Source organism: Mustelus asterias, chromosome 26, assembly GCF_964213995.1.
Source record: "Mustelus asterias chromosome 26, sMusAst1.hap1.1, whole genome shotgun sequence".
Lineage (NCBI taxonomy): Eukaryota > Metazoa > Chordata > Chondrichthyes > Carcharhiniformes > Triakidae > Mustelus > Mustelus asterias.
The window spans coordinates 807036-833787 of record NC_135826.1 but is presented as its reverse complement, the minus strand read 5'-3'; the positions used below and the strand labels follow the sequence as shown (position 1 = coordinate 833787).

The 26752-nt window shown below is 51.5% G+C and overlaps 1 protein-coding gene and 1 non-coding gene across 4 annotated transcripts in view; both read right to left on the bottom strand.

The window, feature by feature from the left end:
- Positions 1-4163, bottom strand: part of LOC144479407 (very low-density lipoprotein receptor-like) — a 76348-nt gene extending 72185 nt beyond the window's left edge. For all 3 annotated transcript variants that reach the window (XR_013495520.1, XM_078198043.1, XM_078198044.1), the window contains exon 1: positions 3992-4163. Coding sequence is in view for 2 of the 3 variants with exons in the window: in XM_078198043.1 (XP_078054169.1) it covers positions 3992-4130 (139 nt within the window). In the remaining variant the exon portion in view is untranslated. The remainder of the gene's footprint in view (positions 1-3991) is intronic.
- Positions 4164-20349: 16186 nt separating this feature from the next.
- LOC144479780 (U1 spliceosomal RNA) lies at positions 20350-20511 on the bottom strand. The gene has a single exon (XR_013495565.1). It is a non-coding gene; the product is annotated as a U1 spliceosomal RNA (small nuclear RNA).
- Positions 20512-26752: the final 6241 nt, after the last annotated feature.

The following is a 26752-nucleotide window of genomic DNA, read 5'->3' as shown; positions in this document are numbered from 1 at the left end:
CACATCTCCCCCACCCCCCCCCGCCCCCACATCTCCCCCCGCCCCGCCCCCACATCTCCCCCCCCCCCGCCCCCACATCTCCCCCCCCCCCGCCCCCACATCTCCCCCCCCCGCCCCACATCTCCCCCCCCCGCCCCCACATCTCCCCCCCCCCCGCCCCCACATCTCCCCCCCCCCGCCCCCACATCTCCCCCCCCCCGCCCCCACATCTCCCCCCCCCCCCGCCCCCACATCTCCCCCACCCCCCCCACATCTCCCCCACCCCCCCCCGCCCCCACATCTCCCCCACCCCCCCCCGCCCCCACATCTCCCCCACCCCCCCCCGCCCCCACATCTCCCCCACCCCCCCCCGCCCCCACATCTCCCACACCCCCCCCCCGCCCCCACATCTCCCCCACCCCCCCCGCCCCCACATCTCCCCCACCCCCACATCTCCCCCACCCCCCGCCCCCACATCTCCCCCACCCCCCCCCCGCCCCCACATCTCCCCCACCCCCCCCGCCCCCACATCTCCCACACCCCCCCCCGCCCCCACATCTCCCCCACCCCCCCGCCCCCACATCTCCCCCACCCCCACATCTCCCCCACCCCCCGCCCCCATCTCCCCCACCCCCACCCCCCCCACATCTCCCCCACCCCCCGCCCCCACCCCCCCCCACATCTCCCCCACCCCCCGCCCCCCCCCACATCTCCCCCACCCCCCGCCCCCACATCTCCCCCACCCCCACATCTCCCCCACCCCCCCGCCCCCACCCCCACCCCCCACATCTCCCCCACCCCCACATCTCCCCCACCCCCCGCCCCCACATCTCCCCCACCCCCACATCTCCCCCACCCCCCGCCCCCACATCTCCCCCACCCCCCGCCCCCACATCTCCCCCACCCCCCGCATCTCCCCCACCCCCCGCCCCCACATCTCCCCCACCCCCACATCTCCCCCACATCTCCCCCACCCCCACATCTCCCCCACCCCCCGCCCCCACATCTCCCCCGCCCCCACATCTCCCCCACCCCCACATCTCCCCCACCCCCACATCTCCCCCACCCCCACATCTCCCCCACCCCCACATCTCCCCCACCCCCAGCCCCCACATCTCCCCCACCCCCACATCTCCCCCACCCCCACATCTCCCCCACCCCATCGCCCCCACATCTCCCCCACCGCCCCCACATCTCCCCCACCCCCACATCTCCCCCACCCCCCGCCCGCACATCTCCCCCACCCCCCGCCCCCACATCTCCCCCGCCCCCACATCTCCCCCGCCCCCACATCTCCCCCGCCCCCACATCTCCCCCGCCCCCACATCTCCCCCGCCCCCACATCTCCCCCGCCCCCACATCTCCCCCGCCCCCACATCTCCCCCGCCCCCACATCTCCCCCGCCCCCACATCTCCCCCGCCCCTCCGCCCCCACATCTCCCCCACCCCTCCGCCCCCACATCTCCCCCACCCCTCCGCCCCCACATCTCCCCCACCCCTCCGCCCCCACATCTCCCCCACCCCTCCGCCCCCACATCTCCCCCACCCCTCCGCCCCCACATCTCCCCCACCCCTCCGCCCCACATCTCCCCCACCCCTCCGCCCCCACATCTCCCCCACCCCTCCGCCCCCACATCTCCCCCGCCCCCACATCTCCCCCGCCCCCACATCTCCCCCGCCCCCACACCTCCCCCGCCCCCACACCTCCCCCACCCCCACACCTCCCCCACCCCCCCGCCCCCACACCCACACCTCCCCCACCCCCACACCTCCCCCACCCCCCCGCCCCCACACCCACACCTCCCCCACATCTCCCCCACCCCCCCGCCCCCACATCTCCCCCGCCCCCACATCTCCCCCGCCCCCACATCTCCCCCGCCCCCACATCTCCCCCGCCCCCACATCTCCCCCGCCCCCACATCTCCCCCGCCCCCACATCTCCCCCGCCCCCACATCTCCCCCGCCCCCACATCTCCCCCGCCCCCACATCTACCCCACCCCCCCCCGCCCCCACATCTCCCCCACCCCCCCGCCCCCACATCTCCCCCGCCCCCACATCTCCCCCGCCCCCACATCTCCCCCGCCCCCACATCTCCCCCCCTCCCCCGCCCCCACATCTCCCCCCCTCCCCCGCCCCCACATCTCCCCCGCCCCCACATCTCCCCCCCCTCCTCCGCCCCCACATCTCCCCCCCCTCCTCCGCCCCCACATCTCCCCCCCCTCCTCCGCCCCCACATCTCCCCCCCCTCCTCCGCCCCCACATCTCCCCCCCCTCCTCCGCCCCCACATCTCCCCCCCCTCCTCCGCCCCCACATCTCCCCCCCCTCCTCCGCCCCCACATCTCCCCCCCCTCCTCCGCCCCCACATCTCCCCCCCCTCCTCCGCCCCCACATCTCCCCCCCCTCCTCCGCCCCCACATCTCCCCCCCCTCCTCCGCCCCCACATCTCCCCCCCCTCCTCCGCCCCCACATCTCCCCCCCCCTCCTCCGCCCCCACATCTCCCCCCCCCTCCTCCGCCCCCACATCTCCCCCCCCTCCTCCGCCCCCACATCTCCCCCCCCTCCTCCGCCCCCACATCTCCCCCCCCCTCCTCCGCCCCCACATCTCCCCCCCCTCCTCCGCCCCCACATCTCCCCCCCCTCCTCCGCCCCCACATCTCCCCCCCCTCCTCCGCCCCCACATCTCGCCCCCCCTCCTCCGCCCCCACATCTCGCCCCCCCTCCTCCGCCCCCACATCTCGCCCCCCTCCTCCGCCCCCCTCCTCCGCCCCCACATCTCGCCCCCCTCCTCCGCCCCCACATCTCGCCCCCCCTCCTCCGCCCCCACATCTCGCCCCCCTCCTCCGCCCCCCTCCTCCGCCCCCACATCTCGCCCCCCTCCTCCGCCCCCACATCTCGCCCCCCCTCCTCCGCCCCCACATCTCGCCCCCCCACATCTCGCCCCCCCTCCTCCGCCCCCACATCTCGCCCCCCCTCCTCCGCCCCCACATCTCGCCCCCCCTCCTCCGCCCCCACATCTCGCCCCCCCTCCTCCGCCCCCACATCTCGCCCCCCCTCCTCCGCCCCCACATCTCGCCCCCCCTCCTCCGCCCCCCCTCCTCCGCCCCCCCTCCTCCGCCCCCACATCTCGCCCCCCCTCCTCCGCCCCCACATCTCGCCCCCCCCTCCTCCGCCCCCACATCTCGCCCCCCCTCCTCCGCCCCCACATCTCGCCCCCCCTCCTCCGCCCCCACATCTCGCCCCCCCTCCTCCGCCCCCACATCTCGCCCCCCCTCCTCCGCCCCCACATCTCGCCCCCCCTCCTCCGCCCCCACATCTCGCCCCCCCTCCTCCGCCCCCACATCTCGCCCCCCCTCCTCCGCCCCCACATCTCGCCCCCCCTCCTCCGCCCCCACATCTCGCCCCCCCTCCTCCGCCCCCACATCTCGCCCCCCCTCCTCCGCCCCCACATCTCGCCCCCCCTCCTCCGCCCCCACATCTCGCCCCCCCTCCTCCGCCCCCACATCTCGCCCCCCCTCCTCCGCCCCCACATCTCGCCCCCCCTCCTCCGCCCCCACATCTCGCCCCCCCTCCTCCGCCCCCACATCTCGCCCCCCCTCCTCCGCCCCCACATCTCGCCCCCCCTCCTCCGCCCCCACATCTCGCCCCCCCTCCTCCGCCCCCACATCTCGCCCCCCCTCCTCCGCCCCCACATCTCGCCCCCCCTCCTCCGCCCCCACATCTCGCCCCCCCTCCTCCGCCCCCACATCTCGCCCCCCCTCCTCCGCCCCCACATCTCGCCCCCCCTCCTCCGCCCCCACATCTCGCCCCCCCCTCCTCCGCCCCCACATCTCGCCCCCCCCTCCTCCGCCCCCACATCTCGCCCCCCCTCCTCCGCCCCCACATCTCGGCGCACGTGCGGTGTTGATTGGCAGCGGCTGCAGCCACTCAGAGAGCGGTCTCCATGGTTACGGGTTCATGCGCAGCCAATTGGGTGCAGGTTGTCAGTGTCCCGGTGACAGGCTCTCACTCACCGAGTCCCGGGCTGGAGACAGGCACCGCGGCGGCCAGCGGGAGGCCCAGCTCAAGGCCGAGGCCCAGGCCCAGGCCCAGGCCCAGCAGGATCCGGATCCCCGCTCCCAGTGCCAGCAAGACGCTGCCGGGACTCCACATTGTCCCTCGCGCCCTTCAACTCGCCGGCAGCGTGCTCGCGTCAGCACGTCGGTAACGTCCGTCACGCAGGACCATCGGCTGGACTCAATTTGAGCGGGAAAGGAGATATAACCCCTGACCCCGCCCCCTGAGTACAAATCCCGCCCCCTGACTGTCAACCCCGCCTCCTGACCACCAATCCCGCCCCCTGACTACTAACCCCGCCCCCTGATTGCCAACCCCGCTCCCTGACTGCCAAACCCGCCCTCTGGCAGCCAACCCCGCCCCCTGACTGCCAAACCCGCCCTCTGACAGCCAACCCAGCCCCCTGACTACCAAACCTGTCCCTGACTACCAACTCCACCTCCTGACTACCAACCCCACCCCCTGACAACCAACACCACCCCCTGACTACCAACCCCACCCCCTGACTACCAACCCCACCCCCTGACTACCAACCCCACCTCCTGACAACCAACCCCGCCTCCTGACTTCCAACCCCACCCCCTGACTACCAACCCCACCCCCTGACTACCAACCCCACCTCCTGACAACCAACCCTGCCTCCTGACTTCTAACCCCGCCTCCTGACTACCAACCCCACTCCCTGATTACCAACCCCACCCCCCGACAACCAACCCCACCCCCTGACAACCAACCCCACCCCCTGACAACCAACCCCACCCCCTGACAACCAACCCCACCCCCTGACTACCAACCCCACCCCCTGACTACCAACCCCACCTCCTGACTACCAACCCCACCCCCTGACTACCAACCCCACCTCCTGACAACCAACCCCACCTCCTGACAACCAACCCCGCCCCCTGACTACCAACCCCGCCCCCTGACTACCAACCCCACCCCCTGACTACCAACCCCGCCCCCTGACTGCCAACCCCGCCCCCTGACTACCAACCCCACCCCCTGACTACCAACCCCACCCCCTGACTACCAACCCCACCCCCTGACTACCAACCCCACCCCCTGACTACCAACCCCGCCCTGACTACCAACTCCGCCCCCGACTACCAACTCCGCCCCCGACTACCAACTCCACCCCCTGACTACCAACTCCACCCCCTGACTACCAACCCTTCTCCCCAACCTTCAGCCCCAATTCTAACCGCAATGGAATCCCCCTGCCCCAACTCCATTAATCAGAATACCCTCCCCTGACCTATTCACCCGCAATGCCCAACCCTAACCCTCTCACCCCTAACCTACTCCCTCCACCCTGACCAACTCCCACTAACCCCTCCCCTACTCCATCTCCCACACTCCCTCTGACTCCAACCCACTCACCCTCCCCAACCCAAATCCACTCACACCTTCCCACTAATTCCAACCCATTCCCCTCCTCTCCTCTTCCAGTCCCCACCCCCAAAACCTAACCCCCTCACTCCCCTCCCCTCATTTGAACCCACTCACTCCCCTCCTCTAACCTATTCACCCCTAATCCACTCGCCTCTTCCCCTCCTCATTCACACCTCCTCCACCTTCCTCAGCTCTCGCACCCTCCCACAACAGCCATTGATTCCATTGCAGACACTGCTTGGTAAACTGGTCAGCAACAAATAGTGAACCAAATCATGACTAAAATCCCTTCAAATATGATCATGGTTAGGAAGACAGGTAGGGAACATTTGAATAAGAGTAAGGCCCCAATAGTTCCTTTGTGGGGTTCTGTTCCAATGACCCGACAAGGAAACTTTGTTTTGAAAATATTACTTGATATATCTGAGATTGGTAACTTGGTGCAATTTGATTAATACAGCCGAAAATATAGTCAGCACGGATTCGTGAAGGGCAAGTCGTGCCTCACAAATTTGATAGAATTTTTTGAGGAGGTAACTAAGTGTGTTGATGAAGGTAGGGCAGTTGATGTCATATACATGGATTTTAGTAAGGCGTTTGATAAGGTCCCCCAAGGTCGGCTTATGATGAAAGTGAGGAGGTGTGGGATAGAGGGAAAGTTGGCCGATTGGATAGGTAACTGGCTGTCTGATCGAAGATAGAGGGCGGTGGTCGATGGAAAATTTTCGGATTGGAGGCAGGTTGCTAGCGGAGTGCCGCAGGGATCAGTGCTTGGTCCTCTGCTCTTTGTGATTTTTATTAATGACTTAGAGGAGGGGGCTGAAGGGTGGATCAGTAAATTTGCTGATGACACCAAGATTGGTGGAGTAGTGGATGAGGTGGAGGGCTGTTGTAGGCTGCAAAGAGACATAGATAGGATGCAAAGCTGGGCAGAAAAATGGCAAATGGAGTTTAACCCTGATAAATGTGAGGTGATTCATTTTGGTAGGACTAATTTAAATGTGGATTACAGGGTCAAAGGTAGGGTTCTGAAGACTGTGGAGGAACAGAGAGATCTTGGGGTTCATATCCACAGATCTCTAAAGGTTGCCACTCAAGTGGATAGAGCTGTGAAGAAGGCCTATAGTGTGTTAGCTTTTATTAACAGGGGGTTGGAGTTTAAGAGCCGTGGGGTTATGCTGCAACTGTACAGGACCTTGGTGAGACCACATTTGAAATATTGTGTGCAGTTCTGGTCACCTCACTATAAGAAGGATGTGGAAGCGCTGGAAAGAGTGCAGAGGAGATTTACCAGGATGCTGCCTGGTTTGGAGGGTAGGTCTTATGAGGAAAGTTTGAGGGAGCTAGGGCTGTTCTCTCTGGAGCGGAGGAGGCTGAGGGGAGACTTAATAGAGGTTTATAATATGATGAAGGGGATAGATAGAGTGAACGTTGAAAGACTATTTCCTCGGGTGGATGGAGCTATTACAAGGGGGCATAACTATAGGGTTCGTGGTGGGAGATACAGGAAGGATATCAGAGGTAGGTTCTTTACGCAGAGAGTAGTTGGGGTGTGGAATGGACTGCCTGCAGTGATAGTGGAGTCAGACACTTTAGGAACATTTAAGCGGTTATTGGATAGGCACATGGAGCACACCAGGATGATAGGGAGTGGGATAGCTTGATCTTGGTTTCAGATAAAGCTTGGCACAACATCGTGGGCTGAAGGGCCTGTTCTGTGCTGTACTGTTCTATGTTCTATGTTCTATGAAATTAGGTTTATCACAGAAAAATAAGCATTTTGTAATCAGTGTGGCACCACCTGTGAGTAACCCGATTTTAAGTAACTGAATAATCCAAACAGAATCACTTGCTAGTTTTATATGTGTTAGTCTCTTCATATTTAAAAAATATATATATTCAAAAGCTTTCACTGTGTGCCTGTTAGTGTTGGGGGTCGGATTAGTTGAGTTGGCCGGACAACTGGTTTGTGATGCAGAGCAATGCCAAAAGCACAGGTTCAATTCCTATACCAGTTGAGGTTATTCATGAAGGCCTGCCTTTTCTATGAGACTGGAGGATAAATCTCGGCAGAGAATCCAGGTGTTTGGGAGTGAGGGAGCTCAGGTTGTAAGGTTTCCAGCTACCACTACCTTCCCAGGCAGTGCATTCCAGATTCCCACCACCCTCCGAGTGAAAAAATGTTTTCTCAAATCCCCACTGAATCTCCTGTCCCTTACCCTAAAGCTATGCCCCCTTGTGCTTGACCCCTCAACCAAGGGGAACAGCTGCTCCCTATTTGCCCTGTCCATACCCCTCATAATCTTATACACCTCAAACATGTCCTCCCTCAGCTTTCTCTGCTCTAAAGAAAGCAATCCAAGCCTATCTAGTCCCTCCTTATAGCTCTGATCACCTCATTATGTAATTGTGCTAGAGGAGTACAGAGGAGATTCACCAGGAGTTTGCCTGGGATGGAGAATGACTGGAGATGAATGCTCCATCCCAGGCAAACTCCTGGTGAATCTCTTCTGTACCCCTCTAGTGCTATCACATCCTTCCTATGGTGAGGTGATCAGAACTGCACACAGTACTCCAGCTGTGGCCTAACCAATACTTTGTACAACTCCAACATTACCTACTTGTTCTTATACTCTTGCTTTTATCAGTTGTGGCATAGTGTCCAATATGCCTTCTTAACTACCCTATTCACCTGCTCTGCTGCCTTCCGGGATCTGTGAATAAGCACCCCAAAATATACCATTTTTTGGTATACAATAAACATTTTTTGGGCGGCATGGTAGCACAGTGGTTAGCACTGCTGCTTCACAGCTCCAGGGTCCTGGGTTCGATTCCCGGCTCGGGTCACTGTCTGTGTGGAGTTTGCACATTCTCCTCGTGTCTGCGTGGGTTTCCTCCGGGTGCTCCGGTTTCCTCCCACAGTCCAAAGATGTGCAGGTTAGGTTGATTGGCCAGGTTAAAAGTTGCCCCTTAGAGTCCTGAGATGCGTAGGTTAGAGAGATTAGCAGGTAAATATGTGGGGGTAGGGCCTGGGTGGGATTGTGGTCGGTGCAGACTCGATGGGCCGAATGGCCTCCTTCTGCACTGTAGGGTTTCTATGATTTCTATGATTTCTATGAATCCATCTGTTCCTTTGAGTTTCCCAGTGCCTGCTATTCATCAAATACTCCCTTGTCTTGTTACTTCTTCCAAAGTGCATCACCTCTCACTTATCAGAGTTAAATACCACCTACCACTGCTCTGCCCATCTGACTAGCCCATCTATATCTTCCTGTAACCTATGACATTTTTCTTCACTATTAACCAGCCTACCACTCTTTGTGTCATCTGCAAACTTGCTTAACATTCCCCCCACATTATCATCTGCATCATTTATGTATATAATGAACAATAAGGGTCCCAGCACTGAGCCTTGTGGTTGTACCACTGGACAACTGGCCTCCGGTCACTCAAACAGCCTTCTACCTCCACTCTTTGTGCCCTATTACTAAGCCAGTTTCAGATCCATCTCACCAAGTTTCCCTGAATTCCATGTGCTTCAATGTTCCCATGTGGGACCTTGGCAAAAGCTTTGCTAAAATCCATTTAAACCAATCAACTGCACTTCCTTCTTTCACACACTCGATTATATTTTCAAAAAATCCTAACGAATTTGTTCGGTATGACCTCCCGCTGACAAAACCATGCTGACTATCCCGAATTAACTTTCCAAATGGAGGTAGATTCTCCCCTTCAGAATTTTCTTGAATAGTTTTCCTACCACTGACGCGAGACTCACCGATTTGTAATTTCCTGATTCATCTCTACCACCCTTCTTGAAATGTGGAACCACATTAGCCGTCCTCCAGTCCTGTGGCCAAAGAGGAATTAAACATTTGTGTCAGGGCCCCTGCAATTTCCTGCCCCATCTCCCACAGTAGCCTGGGGATTTGTCCATTTTTAAACCCGCCATAGCCTCCAATACCTCTTCATTTCCTATGTCAAACTATACAAGTTGCTCGCAGTCCCCTTTCCTGAATTCTGTACCTATGTTCTCCTTTTCCTGAGTGAAGACCGATGGGAAGTATTCATTTAGCAATCTTCCAATGTCCTGCAACTTCAAACACATTGCCCCCTTGGCCACTGATGGGCCCTACTCTTTCCCTGGTTAACCTCTTCCCCTTAATGTATTTGTAGAATATCTGGTTGTGGTGGTGGGGGAGCACTTTAGTGATAGCGATCACAACACGGTACAATTTAAGTTTATTATGGACAAGGAAATAGACAAGTTGCAAAAATATGTTTTGGATTGGGGGAGAGCGGATTTTAGTAAAATAAGGCAGAATCTGGCCAAGGGAGACTGGGAATAGCTGCTAATGAGGAAATCTACAGAAAAGAAGTGAGAGTGTTCCAAAAGAAAATGGGGAGGGTACAAGACCAGCTTATTCCCTCTGGGATGATAGGAAGGAGTAACAAGCCCAGAGAACCATGGATGACCAGAGATATTCAGGATAAGATGGGAATGGAAAGAAAGGCTTTTAGCAGGTACAAGGGAAGCAAATCAACAAAAGCATTAGTGAAGTACAGAAGGTGCAGGGTGGAGCTTAAGAAAGCAAGTAGGAAAGGAAAGAGGGCATATGAGAAAGCTCTGTCTGGTAAAAAGTAGGGAAAATCCTAAGATATTCTATAAGTAGATCAATGGAAGAGTAGGGCCCATTAGGGACCAAGGGGGCAATCTGTGGGTGCAGCCAGAGGACATTGGTACAGTGTTGAACGAATACTTCACACCCATCTTCACTCAAGAGAATGAGAATGAAGATATGAAATTCAGGAAGCGACATAGAAGTTCTTGAGCAAATTGGCATAGGGAAGGATAAGGTATTGGCAGCCTTAAAAGTGGACAAATTGCCAGGTCCAGATGAATTGTGTCCCAGGCTGCTGTGGGGGGCAAGGGAGGAGATTGCAAGGGCTCTGACCCAAATATTTAATTCCTCTCTGGCCACGGGAGGGGTGCCAGAGGACTGGAGAACAGCTTACTGGTTCCGCTATTTAAGCAGGGTTGCAGAAATAAGCCAGGGAACTACAGACCAGTGAGTATTTGGTAGATTGAGCCAGGGTAGGACTTACTCAGTTATTGCTAGGGAGTTGGGGAGAGTTATAGAACAAAGAGATCTAGGGGTACAGGTTCATAGCTCCTTGAAAGTGGAGTAACAGGTGGACAGAGTGGTGAAGAAGGCATTCAGCATGCTTGGTTTCATTGGTCAGAACATTGAATACAAGAGTTGGGACGTCTTGTTGAAGTTGTACAGGACATTGGAAGGCCAAACGTGGAATACTGTGTACAGTTCTGGTCATCCATTATAGAAAGGATATTATTAAACTAGAAAGAGTGCAGAAGAGATTTACTAGTATGCTACCGGGACTTGATGGTTTGAGTTATAAGGAGAGGCTGGATAGACTGGGACTTTTTCCCCTGGAGCGTAGGAGGCTTAGGGGTGACCTTATAGAGGTCTATAAAATAATGAGGGGCATAGATAAGGTAGATAGTCAACATATTTTCCCAGAGGTATGGGGAGTCTAAAACTAGAGGGCATACATTTAAGATGAGAGGGAAGAGATACAAAAGGGTCCAGAGGGGCAATTACTTCACACAGAGGATGATGAGTGTCTAGAACGAGCTGCCAGAGGTAGTAGTAAAGGCGGGTACAATTTTGTCTTTTAAAAAGCATCTAGACAGTTACATGGGTAAGATGGGTATAGAGGGATATGGGCCAAACGCAGACAATTGAAACTAGCTTAATGGTAAAAACTGGGCAGCATGGAAAGTTGGGCCGAAGGGCCTGTTTCCATGCTGTAAACCTCTATGACTCTATGAGTCTCACGTCAGTGGTCGGGAAACTATTGGAGAAAATTCTGAAAGAGAGAATCTATTTCCATTGGAGAGGCAAAGCTTGATCAGGGATAGTCAGCATGGCTTCATCAGAGGGAGGTCATGCCTAACAAATTTGATTGAATTATTTGAGCAGTTGTGTAGATGAGGGTAGTGCAGTCGATGTAGTTTGTGTGGATTTCAGCAAAGCCTTTGACAAAGTCCCACATGGGAGACTTGAAAAGAAGGTAAATGCACATAGGGTGCATTGATAAGTTGGTTCCAAATTGGCTCAGTTGTAGGAGACAGAGGGCGATGACAAAAGGCTGCTTTAGTGACTGGAAGCCGGTGTCCAGTGCCGTACCACAGGGATCCCTTACTATTTGTCATTTTTATAAATGACATAGATGACTATATGAGGGGGTAGGATTAGTAAGTTTGTGGATGACACAAAGTTTGGCCGTGTGGTTAACAGTGAGGGGAGTGTCTTGGGCTACAAGAAGATATAGATGGAATGGTCAAATCGGCAGATAGGTGGCAGATGGAATTTAACCCTGAAAAGTGTGAGGTGATACACGTGGGAAGGAGTAATTTGACAGGAAAGTACTCAATGAATGTAGGACACTGGGAAGTTCTGTGGAACAAAGGGACCTTGGCAAGTTTGTCCACAGATCTTTGAAGGCAGAAAGGCACGTTAGGGTGGTGAAGAGGGGGACACTTGTCTTTATCAATCGAGGTATAGATCACAAAAGCAGGGAAGTCATGTTGGAATTGTATAGAACTTTGGTGAGGCCACAGCTAGACTACTGTCTGCAGTTCTGGTCGCCACATCATAGGAAGGATGAGATTGCGCTAGAGGGACCTGGGTGTCCTTGTGCAGGAATCTCAAGGAGTTGGTTTGCAGGTGCAGCAGGTAATTAAGAAAGCAAATGGAATTTTGTCCTTCGTTGTTAGAGGGATGGAGTTTAAAAACAGCAAGATTATGTTGCAGCTGTATAAGGTGCTGGTGAGGCCACACCTGGAGTACTGTGTACAGTTTTGGTCTTCTCACTTGAGAAAGGATATACTGGCACTGGAGGGGTTGCAGAGGAGATTCACTAGGTTGATTCCAGAGTTGAGAGGGTTGGCTTATGAGGAGAGACTGAGTAGACTGGGGCTATACTCATTGGAATTCAGAAGAATGAGGGGAGATCTGATAGAAACATATAAGATTATGAAGGGAATAGATAAGATAGAAGCAGGGAAGTTGTTTGCACTGGCAGATGAAACTAGAACTAGGGGGCATAGCCTCAAAATAAGGGGGAACAGATTTCACACAAAGGGTTGTGAATCTGTGGAATTCCTTGCCCAGTGAAGGAGTTGAGGCTACCTCATTGAATGTTTTTAAGACAAGGATAGATAAACTTTTAAACAGTAAAGGAATTAAGGGTTATGGTGAGCGGGCGGGTAAGTGGAGCTGAGTCCACAAAAAGATCAGTCATGATCTTATTGAATGGCGGAGCAGGCTTGAGGGGCTAGATGGACTACTCCTGCTCCTAGTTCTTATGAGTGCAGAAGAGATTTACCAGGATGCTGCTTGGGATGGAACATAAAATAGAATCATAAAACCCCTACAGTGCAGAAGGATACCTTTTGGCCCATCAAGTTTGCACTGACTTCTGACAGAGAATCTGACCTAGGCCATCATCCCACCCTATCCCATGGCTAATCAATCTGACCTATGCATCTTTGGACAGTAAGTCTGAAAACCTACTACCTCACCCACCCTGGAATTGGGGCGGGTGAGGTTCGCAGACCGGAAATCTCTGTTGGCCTTGGGAGGGATTTTACGATCTTGCCCGAGCAAGATTGTAAAAATCCTGCCCAAAGGGGCAATTTAGCACGGCCAATCCACCCACCCTCCAAATCTTTGGACTGTGGGAGGAAACTGGGGCGCCCGGAGGGAACCCCGCAGACATGGGGAGAACGTGCAAACTCCACACAGACAGTGACCCAAGGCTGGAATTGAACCCGGGTCCCTGGCACTGTGAGGCAGCAGTGCGAACCACTGTGCCACCATGCCACCGGCCATCATAATTTAAGTTATGAAGAGACGTTGGATTGGCTTGTGTTGTTTTCGTTGGAACAGAGAAGACAGAGAGGTGACCTGATTGAGGTGTACAAGATTATGAGGGGCTTGGACAGGGTGGAGAGGGAGCAGCTGTTTTCCTTAGTTGAAGGGTCAGTCACAAGTGGACATAGATTCAAGGTGAGGGGCAGGAGGTTTAGGGGGCATGTGAGGAAAAACGGTTTATCCCCAGGATGGTGATGGTCGGGATAGCGCTGCCTAGGAGGGTGGTGGAGTGCTGGATGAGTACTTGACACATCATAACATTCAAAGCTATTTGGGCCAATTGCTGGTAAATGGGATTAGGTGGCAAGTCAAGTATTTTTTGTGCGTAAGTGCAGACTCGATGGGCCGAAGGACCCCTTCTGTCCACAGCTTACAACACACAGTCCGAGCTTGGGGACCTACAGAATACTGGTCTGGATTGAGGCAGCGCTGCTCATTTTCCATTGTGCATTCCATTCTGCCCACTTGCTCGGGGAGTTTATACTTCACGGGAGATCTACAGATGATCCCCTGTGTCCTTCGTGGTGAAAGGGGTTAAAATCATTGAATGCAGTAGAGTTCTCCTGTGAGACTGACAAAGCTACACAGCCATGGAAGCAATAAAAACAAGGGACGGGAGGATTTGGATAGACCCCAGGGACGCCATTGTTGAGTCTCTGCCCCAGATAATAGTCAAGGACTGCAGACATGTTTTGATAGACCACAATAAGGCACTGCATTGAATAACAGACAATCAAGGAACCCAGATGTGTGTTTGCTGATAGTATTAAATATGTATATGTGCCTTGTTAGTAATTGGACAAGTGTAGAGTTGCTGTGAATGGTTAAATACTACCGTGGGAAAGAAATAAGTAATCAGAACTATTAGTGGGAATTGGATATTGATTGCCTTTGAATGAATGTACACTTTTGATTGGTGTATGTGAATTACTTGCAACTGAGCCTGAAGGTATATTGCCATTGTATTCCCTTGCACAGGGAGTCTGTGATCCCCTAATGGGCGACAGGCGTCCTTGCTATAAGCTCGGTTAAAGATCTTAAATGTGAACTGTGAGTGTTACCTGGTCAGTTACGAGGTATGAGGTACACTATAGTCGAATAACTGTGAAACCCCTGTAACAGTGATCACCATAATAGTGCTGTTCATTTCTTCACTGTTTTGCTTGCATTTATTTTAGTGAGCCCCTTTTCCTATTCGGGATTTGTTTCCTGGGAATTCTTGGCATGTTGATGTGTCCCTCGCTGTAAAATATTGACACCCAGTAATTATCCAACTCCACGATTTCCAATGGATAATAGCACCGTTATCAGATGGGCCCACATCGTTCCTGACCACCCTCTTTTTCCAAATATAACTGCATATTTCGTGATTTTGATGTTTTGTTTATTTATTAGTCACAAGTAGGCTTACATTAACACTGCAATGAAGTTACTGTGAAAATCCCCTAGTCACCACACTCCAGCACCTGTACACCGGTACACTGAGGGAGAATTTAGCACTGCCAGTACATCTAACCAGTACGTCTTTCGGATCGTGGGAGGAAACCGGAGCACCCGGAGGAAACCCACGCAGACACGGGGAGAACGTGCAAACTCCACACAGGCAGTCACCCAAGCCGGGAATCGAACCCGGTCCTGGTGCTGTGAGGCAGCAGTGCTAACCACTTTGCCACTGTGCCGCCCCTCTCTTGTAAGTTTCTTTTTACACTATTCTTTGTAGCTCTGACTATCTGCTCACCCATTGCTCCCTTTAGACCTTACCCACCTGCAGCCCATCCTGCACTGTTCACTGACAGTCAACAGGAGGTGCCACAGAGCTAAGTCTGAACCATCAAAGCTGTTGAATGTCACAAAAAGAAGTCTCACAACACCAGGTTAAAGTCCAACAGGTTTATTTGGTAGCAAATACCATAAGCTTTCGGAGCGATGCCCCTTCGTCAGATGGAGTAGTTATCTGTTCTCCAACAGTGCACAGAGACACAACATCAAGTTACAGAATACTAATTAGAATGCAAATCTCTACAGCCAGCCAGGTCTTAAAAGGTACAGATAATGTGGGTGGAGGGAACATTAAACACAGGTTAAAGAGATGTGTATTGTCTCCAGACAGAACAGCTAGTGATATTATGCAAGATCAGGGGGAAAGCTGTGGCGAGCTGTGGGGGTTACTGATAATGTGACATAAATCCAACATCCCGGTTTAGGCCGTCCTCATGTGTGCGGAACTTGGCTATCAGGGGTTGGGGTGCATTATTGACCCTAATAATCACATTTTAATTTGATGTTTTTAAGTTTCCTTTGTACTTTGATTTCTGTTCGGGCTGTTCCCCCTCCTTTTTGGGGAGCTGCCCCTTTTACTTTGTCCTGATTTAATCTGAGTTTGTTTACTTGGTTTGGTTTGACCTAAAAAAAAGAGGACAGTGGGGTGGGTCAGTTGGAGGGTGTTAGTGGGAGGAGTCAGATGGTTGGATCAAAGAATCCCTACAGTATAGAGGAGGCCATTTGGCCCATCAGCTCTGCACCGACCACAATCCCACCCAGACCCAAACCCATAACCCTATTGGACAGCACGGTGGCACAGTGGTTAGCACTGCTGCCTCACAGCGCCAGGGACCTGGGTTCGATTCCCAGCTTGGATCACTGTCTGTGTGGAGTTTGTACATTCTCCCCATTTCTGTTTGAGTTTCCTTCGGGTACTCCAGTTTCCTCCCACAGTCTGAAAGATGTGCTGGTTAGGTGGATTGACCCGAACAGGCGCTGGAGTGTGGCGACTAGGGGAATTTCACAGTAATTTCATTGCAGTGTTAATGTAAGCCTTACTTGTGACTAATAAATAAACTTTACTTTTTTAACCCCATGCATTTACCCTAGCTAGTCCCCCTGACACGAAGGGGCACTTTAGCCTGGCCAATTCACCCCTCACCAGCACATTTTTGGACTGTGGGAGGAGACCGGAGCACCCAGAGGGAACCCACACAGACACGGGGAGAATGTGCAAACTCCACACTGACAGTCACCCAAGCCAGGAATTGAACCTGGGTCCTGGCACTGTGAAGAAGCAATGCTAACCATTGTGCCACCGTTCTGTCAATGGTTATTGGGGTAAGTTTTTAAACCTTTATTTCTCAGTCATTTCTGACTTGTGCCCATAATCTCTGGGTTCCAGGGTGTTGTAGTTGGTGGGGGTGGGTGGGTGGGGGATTGGCGATGAGGGGGCGGTGGTACCCCAAGATCCGCTGGGGGACCCCCCCTAGAATCTCCAGGTAAGGACAATCTAACATTGCCGTTGGGCAATTCCCCAGCACTGGTTAATCGGGGGTGGGGGCTCGGTGGTCTGGGGGTGGGTCCATTGGAGGGATCATCAGTGGACAGGTCAGATGGTCAGGAGCTGCCCCTTAGTGAGAGGTGGGGTAGAGGGGTGGTCCACAGGGAGCATTGGTGAAGTCTATTATTATTATCATAACTGCTGTTACCCAGGAGTTAGAAATGATTTGAATTCTTCTAACATCTCCTGGGCAACCATTCTAGTAACACAGGTGAGACCGTCTGAAGTTTGCGATTTACTTTCAGATGGCTCCCAGTGCAGGACAATTGCCCAATGGATCTTTGAACTTCTCAGACCATTCCTGGACCATCCTTACTCGGAGATTCTAGACAGGGTCCCACAGCGGATCTTTGGGGTACCTCCCCTCCCAATTACAGCATCCTGGAGCCCAGAGGTTCTGGGCACAAGTCAGTGACAACTAGAAATGAACGAGAACCAAAGGTTTAAAAACCTTCCCTCAAATAAATTACACACAACTGTCAACACACAAACTCCAGACCTAATGGGCTGGTCAGGGAGCACTCTTCACCCCATGGTGAATGCACTCTCATTACAGAAGGATCAATCAAACTTTCAAGCAAATTTCTCTTCACCCACCCCTTCCATCATTCACCTACCCCAACTAATCACTGTCCCATACCGTTCCCCATCTCCAATTCAATACCCCTCTGATTTAACGCTTGGTGAGGGTGTAGGATTTTCCATTCCCCCTGGGCACCAGTTAATACAGTAAGAAGTTTAACAACACCAGGTTAAAGTCCAACAGGTTTATTTGGTAGCAAAAGTCACACAAGCTTTCGGAGCTCCAAGCCCCTTCTTCAGGTGAGTGGGAATTCTGTTCACAAACAGAGCTTATAAAGACACAGACTCAATTTACATGAATAATGGGGACCAGTTAATAGCAGGGCCGCAGATTCTGTGACTCAATACAACATCCCAATTGGTGGAGGAAGAATGAGAGAAACGCAAACTGGGGATTTTATACTGATGTTTCAGGGATTCAATTCCCGACATTGTCAAGGAAGGTGCCCTTTCTTTTCAAACTTTTCTCTAAGTGTCAGCAATGACTCAGTGGGTGACACTCTCACTCTCGATCCACAATGTCCTGGATTCAGGTGACACTTTCTGTCTGTCCAATGATTGTTAAATTGAGGCCCTCTCAGGGTGGTAGATCCACGGCACTGTTTTGAAGAGGAGGCGTAGTTATTCTTGGTAACCTGGCCAATATTTATCCCTCAATCAACATCACACAAAAAGCTATAATCTGATCATTATCGCACTGCTGTTTGTGAGAGATTAAATGTGAACCAATTGGTTGTCTGTTTGCATTACTGCAGTAAGTATTTCATTGGCTGGAAAGCACTTGAGACGTCTAATGGGCACAAACAAATGTTTTTATTTTTTTCAGCTTTTTATTTCTAATTTTTGATGCTGAAGACACACATCAAGGTCCACCCCTTAGAGATGCACATTAGCAAGGGAAGGTACCTCTGAGGTGGTCCCCACATGGAGGGAGCCATTTTGTGTGCATCTCTGCCTCAGCCAGACACTCCAGCTTTGTAATGCATTGGAAATGTGGCCAAACAGAATCAACTTTTAAATCCTTCCCACACACGCCAGTAAGAGTGGGAGAGATGTGGTCAGCCATGTGATGGAAAAAAATTGGAGCCTCTATCATCACTATTCATTGCTCCAGAGTACAACATTCATGTAAGCGTGCATGTCACCACAACAACTTGGACTCCCTGCAACACCATTGAAGCCTTGTATGCATTATTTATTAGTATCACAAGTGGGCTTACATTAACACTGCAATGAAGTTACTGTGAAAATCCCCGAGTCGCCACACTCCGGCGCCTATTCAGGTACACCTGAGGGAGAATTTAGCACGGCCAATGCACACAACCAGTGCGCCTTTCAGACTGTGGGAGGAAACCGGAGCACCCGGAGGAAACCCACACAGACACTGGGAGAACATGCAGTCCCCGCACAGACAGTGACCCAAGCCAGGAATTGAACCCCGGTCCCTGGTGCTAACCACTGGAATGCTGTGCCGCCCGTTTGGCTCTTTCTAATATTTCTAGGATTGTGACTTTTGTTGCTATTTTTACTCAGCTGAGCTCAGTTGGACCATGGACCGAGTGACCTCTTTCTGCACTGCGGATAAAGAGCAGCTTGTAGACACACTGTACTTGGATTTGCAGAAGGCATTTGATAAGGTGCCAGGGAATAACATACTAACCTGGATGGAAGATTGGCTGACTAACACAAAACGGAGAGTGTGCCCTAATGGGCCTTTGTCTCATTGGCAGGATCTGACAAGTGGAGTCCCAAAGGGGTCGGTGCTGGGGCCTCAACTCTTTACAATTTACAGCAATGACTTCGAGGAGAGGAGTGAAGGTATGGTAGGAAAGAAAGTATGTTGCGAAGAAGATATACGCAGTGTGCAGATGGATATCGATAGGTTGAGGGAGTGGGTAAAAATCTGGCAGATGGAGTATAATGTGGCAAAATGTAAAGTTTGGCAGGAAGGATATTAGAACAGAGAATTACATAAACAGAGAACAACTACAGAATTCCGAGGGGCAGAGGGATCTAGATATTCTCTTGTATGAGTCACAGAAAGTTAGTATTCAGGTACAGTGTGTAATTAAGAAGGCGAATGGAATGCTAGCCTTTATTATAAGAGGAATTGAACATAAAGAAAGGATGTTATTCTTCAGTTATACAGAGCACTGGGTGAGGCCACATCTCAAACACTGTGCCGTTTTGGTCTCCTTATTTAGAATCATACAGTGCAGAAGAGGTCCTTTGCCCCATTGAGTCCGCACCAACACTGTAGAAACAACTGAACTCCCACCTAATCCCATCTGCCAGCACTTGGCCAGTAGTCTTTAAGGAAGGATGCAAATGCATTGGAGACGATTCAGAGGAGGTTTACTAGATTGGAATGAGCAGATTAGAACCATTGAAAAGTTAGAACACAGATGGAGGCCATTAAGGCAATCTTGTCCATGCCAGCCCAAGGATACACAGGTGCCCTTTATATGCCCACCTTCCTGCACCTGGTCCATAGCCCTGTAACTTACAGCACTTAAGATGTAGATCCAGGTACTTTTAAGAGAGTTTAGAGTCCCTGCCTCCACCACCAACCCGGGCAACAAATTCTAGACACCCACCACCCTCTGCGTGAAAAAGTTCTTCCTCATATCCCCTTCTGCCACTTATCTTGAATCTATGTCCCCTGGTTCTAAAATTCTCCACCAAGGGAAACAATTTTATCCTGTCCACTCTATCTCTCTTAGAAATCTTAGAAACCCTACAGTGCAGAAAGAGGCCATTCGGCCCATCGAGTCTGCACCGACCACAATCCCACCCAGGCCCTACCCCCACATATTTACCCGCTAATCCCTCTAACTTACGCATCTCAGGACTCTAAGGGGCAATTTTTAACCTGGCCAATCAACCTAACCTGCACATCTTTGGACTGTGGGAGGAAACTGGAGCACCCGGAGGAAACCCACGCAGACACGAGGAGAATGTGCAAACTCCACACAGACAGTGACCCGAGCCGGGAATCGAACCCGGGACCCTGGAACTGTGAAGCAGCAGTGCTAACCACTGTGCTACCGTGCCGCCCGAGAGCGCGAACGCAGTCCCCCACCACCACAAATTTTGCAGTCGAGTATCCCGCATTTGGGGACATCGCAGGCGTCAGCACACCCGAAGTGCAATGGGCTAGCCTCGTCCTGGGCGAACCACCTTCATGATCATGGTTTCACCCCTGCCAGGTAAGTATCTCCCCATCATAATTTGTGCATCTCTAACAAGTCATCCCTCAGCCTTCTTTATTCCATGGAAAATAACCCAATCTCTCCTCACAGCTACACTTTTCTAGCTTGGCAACATTCTTGTAAACCTCCTCTGCACTCTCTCCAGAGCAACTACGCCCTTCCTGTAATGTGGTGACTAGAACTGCACACAATATTCCAGTTGTAGCCTCATCGGTGTTTTATACAATTCCAGTATTATGATCTGAATTCTCCATCTGTTCATGCGGGTGGGATTCTCCAGTCCCACCGGCAGCACACTCCCGCCCACAGGTTTCCCGCTGGTGTGGGGTGATGTCAATTGGAATTATCATTGAAAGCAGCGGGACCAGAGAATGCCGCCGCTAGCAAGCAACATGCCACCTCCCACCGGCGGGAAACACGCAGCAGGGAGGTCGGAGAATCTCACCCTATATCCTTACCTTTATATTCTATACCTCTGCCAATGAAGGCAAGCACTCCATATGCCTTCTTTACAACCTTGTCTACTTGAACTGCTGCCTTTAGGGACCTGGGCACTTGTACACCAAGATCCCTCACTTCATCTATCCTTCCTAGTATATTCCCATTTATTGAGTATTCCCTTACGAGGAAAACAGGGCTTGGTTCCGCTGGAGTTTTGAAGAGTGAGGGGTGACCTGATTAAGTATATAAGATCCTGAATGGCCTCAACAAGGTGAACGTGGAAAGATTTTCTCCTTTTGTGGGTGAGTTCAGAACTAGGGGTCATTGTTTTAAAATTAGGAGTTGTCCTTTTAGGGAAGAGATGATGATTTTTTGAGGGTTGTGCGACTTTGGAACTCTCTGTCTCGGAAAGCAGTGGAGTGGGGGAAAGGTCATTGACTATTTTTAAGGTGATTTCTAATTAGGCAAGGAAATTAAAGGTTATCAGGGGGTCGATGGGAATGTGAAAGTTGAAACAGATCAGCCATGATCTTATTGAATGGTGCGCATGCTCAAAGGGCCAAATAGCCTATCTTTGCTCCTATTTCATATGTTTATGTGTTTGTGCATCTTCAGTACTATTGCCAGAATGTTATCAGGGCTGTAGCCTTTGCAGCATCCAGTGCCTTCAGCCGTTTCTTGATATCACGTGGAGTGAATCGATTGGCTGAAGATTAGATTGGAGGAGGCCGAGATTAATTATCTACTCGGCACTTCTGGCTGAAGATTGTTGCGAATACTTCAACCTTATCTTTTGCACGTTGTTCTGGATTCCCCCATCATTGAGGATGGGGATATTTGTGAATTGTCCACCACCATTCACGGCTGGGTGTGGCAGAGCTTAGAACTGACCATTCGTTGTGGAATTGCTTAGCTCTGTCTCTAGAATGCTGCTTACACTGTTTAGCATGCAAGTAGTTCTGTGTTGTACCGGGATCTGCACCTTGTTTTTAGGTATGCCTGGTGCTGCCCTCCTGCACTTGCAGGTTGGGCTCCATGATTTGGTGGTGATGGTAGAGTGGGGGATCTGCTGGACCATGAAGTTACAGATTGTGGTTGAGAACATTTCTGCTGCTGTTTGATGGTCCACGGTGCCTTGTAGATGTTTAGCGGAGATTTTTACAATCCCTTTTGCTGGTGGGATCTTCCATTCCCGATGATGTCAGTGGTGTTTTAAACACTCTCCCCATTTTACAGCCCCACCCCCACTGCGATAGGGCTGTAAAATTCTGCGCAAAGAACCCCTACAATGCAGGAATGTGGCCATTCGGCCCACTGAGTCTACACTGACTCCCCGACAGTGCATCTTATCCTGGCCCACCCCCTTGTCCTATCCCTATAACCCCACACATTTACCCCGACCTACACATCTTGAGGAACTAAGAGGCAATTTAGCATGGCCAATCCACCTAGAAATCATAGAAACCCTACAGTGCAGAAAGAGGCCATTCAGCCCATCGAGTCTGCACCGACCACAATCCCACCCAGGCCCTATCCCCATATCCCTACGTATTTTACCCACTAATCCCCCTAACCTACGCATCCCGGGACACTAAGGGGCAATTTTTTAGCATGGCCAATTAACCTAACTCGCACATCTTTGGACTGCGGGAGGAAACCGGAGCACCCGGAGGAAACCCACGCAGACACGGGGAGAATGTGCAAACTCCACACAGACAGTGACCCAAGCCGGGAATCGAACCCAGGTCCCTGGAGTTGTGAAGCAGCAGTGCTAACCACTGTGCTACCGTGCCGCCCCATAACCTGCTCATCTTTGGATTTAATTTTAAGCTGCTCATTCTGTTCTGAACCTATCCTAGTTAGCACAGTGGCCATGCCACACAATACAACAGAGGGTGTCCTTAATGTGCAGGTGGGACATTGTTTTGGACAGACGTATCTGTGACAGGTAGATTGGTGAGGATGAGGTCAAGTAAGTTTTTTGCTCTTGATAGTTCTCTCTCCATTTGTTGCAGGCCCAGTCTGTTAAAAATGTTCTTCAAACCTCAGCCAGTTCAATCAATAGCAACGCTATTGAACTCTTGGTGATGGACATTGAAGTTCCTCACCCAGAGTACGTGCTGTATGCTTGCTGCCCTTCACTGCTTCTTTCCTGTGTACGCCATTGTATACCAACTCTGACCTGTCAGTGGGACAGAACATGCCTAAGAATGAGGGAAGAGTCTGAGACATAGTCATACTTACAAAATTATACCTTACAGACCGTGTCATGCCATTACTTGACTTGTCTGTGGGTCAGGTTCCCTGACTTTGGTGCAAAACCCCAGATATTAATAAGGAGGACTTTGCTGGGTGGTCTATTCAATTTAATTCTTATTCACTTTTTCTGCAGTGGTTTGATAGAATGGAGTGGCTTGCTTGGCCATTTCAGAACGCAATTATGAATCAACCACGTTGCTGTGGCTCTGGAGTCACATGTAGGCCAGACCAGGTAAGGACAGCAGATTTCCTTCCCTGAAGGATGCCAGTGAACCAGATGGGTTTTTGCAACAATCCACGAGTTTCATGTTGTCATCATTGCCGAGATTAGCTTTTTATTCCTGATTGGTTAATTAATTGAATTTAAATTTCATCAGAAATTGTGAACTTTTGTTGAACTCGTGTTTCTGGCCATTATTCTGGGCCTCTGGATTACTCATCCAGTAATATTACCATGATGTCCTTTGAGTTTTGGAAGCTTCGGTTACATTCAACATGGAGCAACGTTAGAAGTGCTGAATTCTTGTGAACTCAATCACCATTACTGCTCTCCAGGATTGCAATGGGTTCACAATGAGCAGTGATATGTCCACAAACAGCGCTCAGACAGCAGTGTGGCTTCACCTCACCATCCACTCTGCCCACTGAATAATCCACTGTAGGTCAGCAACACTGGCCTGGAATCCAATGCTGTCAGCATGGGCTTGTCCTTGTAAAGTAGCCTGAGCCCCCAGCCCCTCCCACACATTGTAAACCAACACAGTTCCTGATCATTCCATTTCACCAATCAGCCGCTTGTTTTGTTCTAGTTAATGCCAACTAAATCCGCGGTTCCCATCGGCCAGCGGCATTAACAACACAAACAGTCTGTCACACTTGCTAATGTCTTCATGATTACTCCAGGAACGTGTGCGTAACAGATCATTCTCAGGTCAGTGTGTCTTCCTTCCTCTGATTACATTTGTCATTTACTTTGTCCTGATTCTGAGTATAATGTGTGTGGAGGTGTTCAACATGCTGGAGGACTTGGAGCTGAGAAATCAATTCCGCCAGCAGGGAGGTTGGTTACAGGAGGATGCAGATTGAAGACAATTGTCAAAACATCCCAAGATGAGATGAGGAGAGAGTTTTTTTACATTGTGACGTGTTCTGACCTGGAATGTGCCCTCCAAAGGGCTAATGGAAGATGATTCAACAACAGTTTGTAAAGGATATAGGATAAAAACCTCAAAAGGAATATTTTGCTTTGCAGAAACAGTGAGAAAGTGGAGTAATTAGAAAACTCTTTCAAAGAGCTAGCACAGATACAATGGGCACAATCATAGAATCCCTATAGTGCAGAAGGAGGCCATTCAGCCCATCGCGTCTGCACCGACCACAATCCCACCCATACCCTATTCCCGTAACCCCACACATTTACCCTGTAATCCCACTGACACCAGTGGCAATTTAGCATGGCTAATCAATCTAACTCACACATCTTTGGAATTTGGGAGGAAACCGGAGCACCCGAGGGAAACCCACGCAGACACGGGTAGAATGTGCAAACTCCACACAGACAGTGATCTGGGGCTGGAATTGAACCCGGATCCCTGGCACGGTGAGGCAGCAGTGCTAACCACTGTGTCACCCATAATAAAATTCCAGATGCTTATTAAATTCAAATTCCACCATATGCCATGGTGGGATTCGAACCCAGATCCCCAGAGGATTACCCTGGGTCTCTGGATTATAGTCTGGCAACAGCACCACTGCCTTCCTTGTTTGTAGATAAAAAGTATAGCCGTGTGAATATGGCAAATTGGAAGCATGATGATTTGAAACCTCTTTGACACTGGGAGAATCGAGGTGCAGTGAATCCAAGCTCAGTCTGTTCCTGACCTGCAGCAGCAGACTACACATTCTCAGTCTCCACATAAAAACCAACACTGTGTTTCACAACAGTCCCTGTCCAGTTTCGGGCTGGTGGTACTCCAGCACCAGCTCCATTCTTTCCAGCCAGATACGAACATGCAAAATAAGCCACTCGAGCCTGCTCCACCGTGCGATAAGATCATGGCTGATCTGTTTCTGTTTGAGTTCTACATTCCCATCTACCCCACCTTTGATTCCTTTGCATTACAAGATCGAGCAATGAATGGATAAACCAGGTGTGAGCCTTAAAATTCAAGTTCACAAGTCTTAGATTTAAAAGGGAGTGTTGATGGCGTCTGTACCAAGGGAAGCACTGAGGGTGGGAGTATGGGTTTTACTGGGGTGTGAGTGTTGATGAGGGAATTGATTGAACAGATTGACAGTGTTGTGGCAAATGGAGGCTAAATTATCTAATTATCTATGTTTCAACTTCGAGACAAACAAATGTGTTGCCACGCAAGTGTTTTCATGCTCTCATATCACAGCTATGTAACAGAAACTGCGCGTTTCTAAAGAAAAATATGAAGAAATTTTCAGACCTTTTTATTGAACAGTCTAGAATGCTTGAAGTCCTGAATAATGACGTAACGAGACACACACTCCCTAAAATAACCCTTTACAAACTGACAGCATATGACACACCCTACATTCAGATGAGTGTGGCAAGATTAAACTGTGTTTAACACCTGTACAGCATGGGTCATCCCCACCGTTCTTTTGATGAGTCATCGAATCATAGAATAATACAGCACAGGAGGACATTCAGGCCATTGTGTCTGCTCTTTGAAAGAGTTATCTAATTAGTCCCACTCCTTTACTCTTTCTCAATAACCTCCAACTGTTCCACTCCAAGTATTTATCCAATTTCCATTATAAAGTTACGATTGAATCTGCTTCCATGGTCCTTTCAGGTAGTGAATTCCAGATCACAACAACTTGATGCATAAATACTGGTTTGCTTATGTCACCTCGAGTCTTTTGCCAATCACCTGACTGTTGAAACAGAGAGACTTTCATTGCACAGAGGGAGATTATTCAACCCCAATGTGTGTACATGCCTCAACAAAACTATCCAGTCTAATCCTACCCTCCAGCTCTGGGTCCGTAGCCTGATTGGTATCTGTAGTTTATGCTTAGATCCAAGTGTGTTTTTGAAAGGTGACAGAGGTTTTTATCTCTTTTGAGATTTGACCTCCAGAACCCTCTGCCTGAAAGATAATTACTCCTCACCTCAAATCCTTCAACTTTCTGCCCCCGGTTATTGATCTCTCTGTTAACGGAAGTAAGTTAGAATCATTGAATCATCACAGTGCAGAAGAGGCCCTTCAGCCCATCGAGTCTGCACCCACACATTAGAAACACCTGAACTCCCACCTAATCCCATCTGCTAGCACTTGGCCCGTAGCCCCGAATGTTATGGTGTTCCATAGAGGGTTTCTTCCCATCCAATCTGTTGAGTTCTTTATCCTTTGGTTAGCGTCACTTCTTTTACTGGAAACAGTTTCTCGGTAAAAACCCTGGAGGATTTTCAAAAGCTCTTTTCAGAACTCCTCGCTGCTTCAAGGAAAGTGCCCCAGTTTTGTTAGTGGCCCCATGATTGAACTTCTTTAGCCTTGCTGAACATTCTAGGAA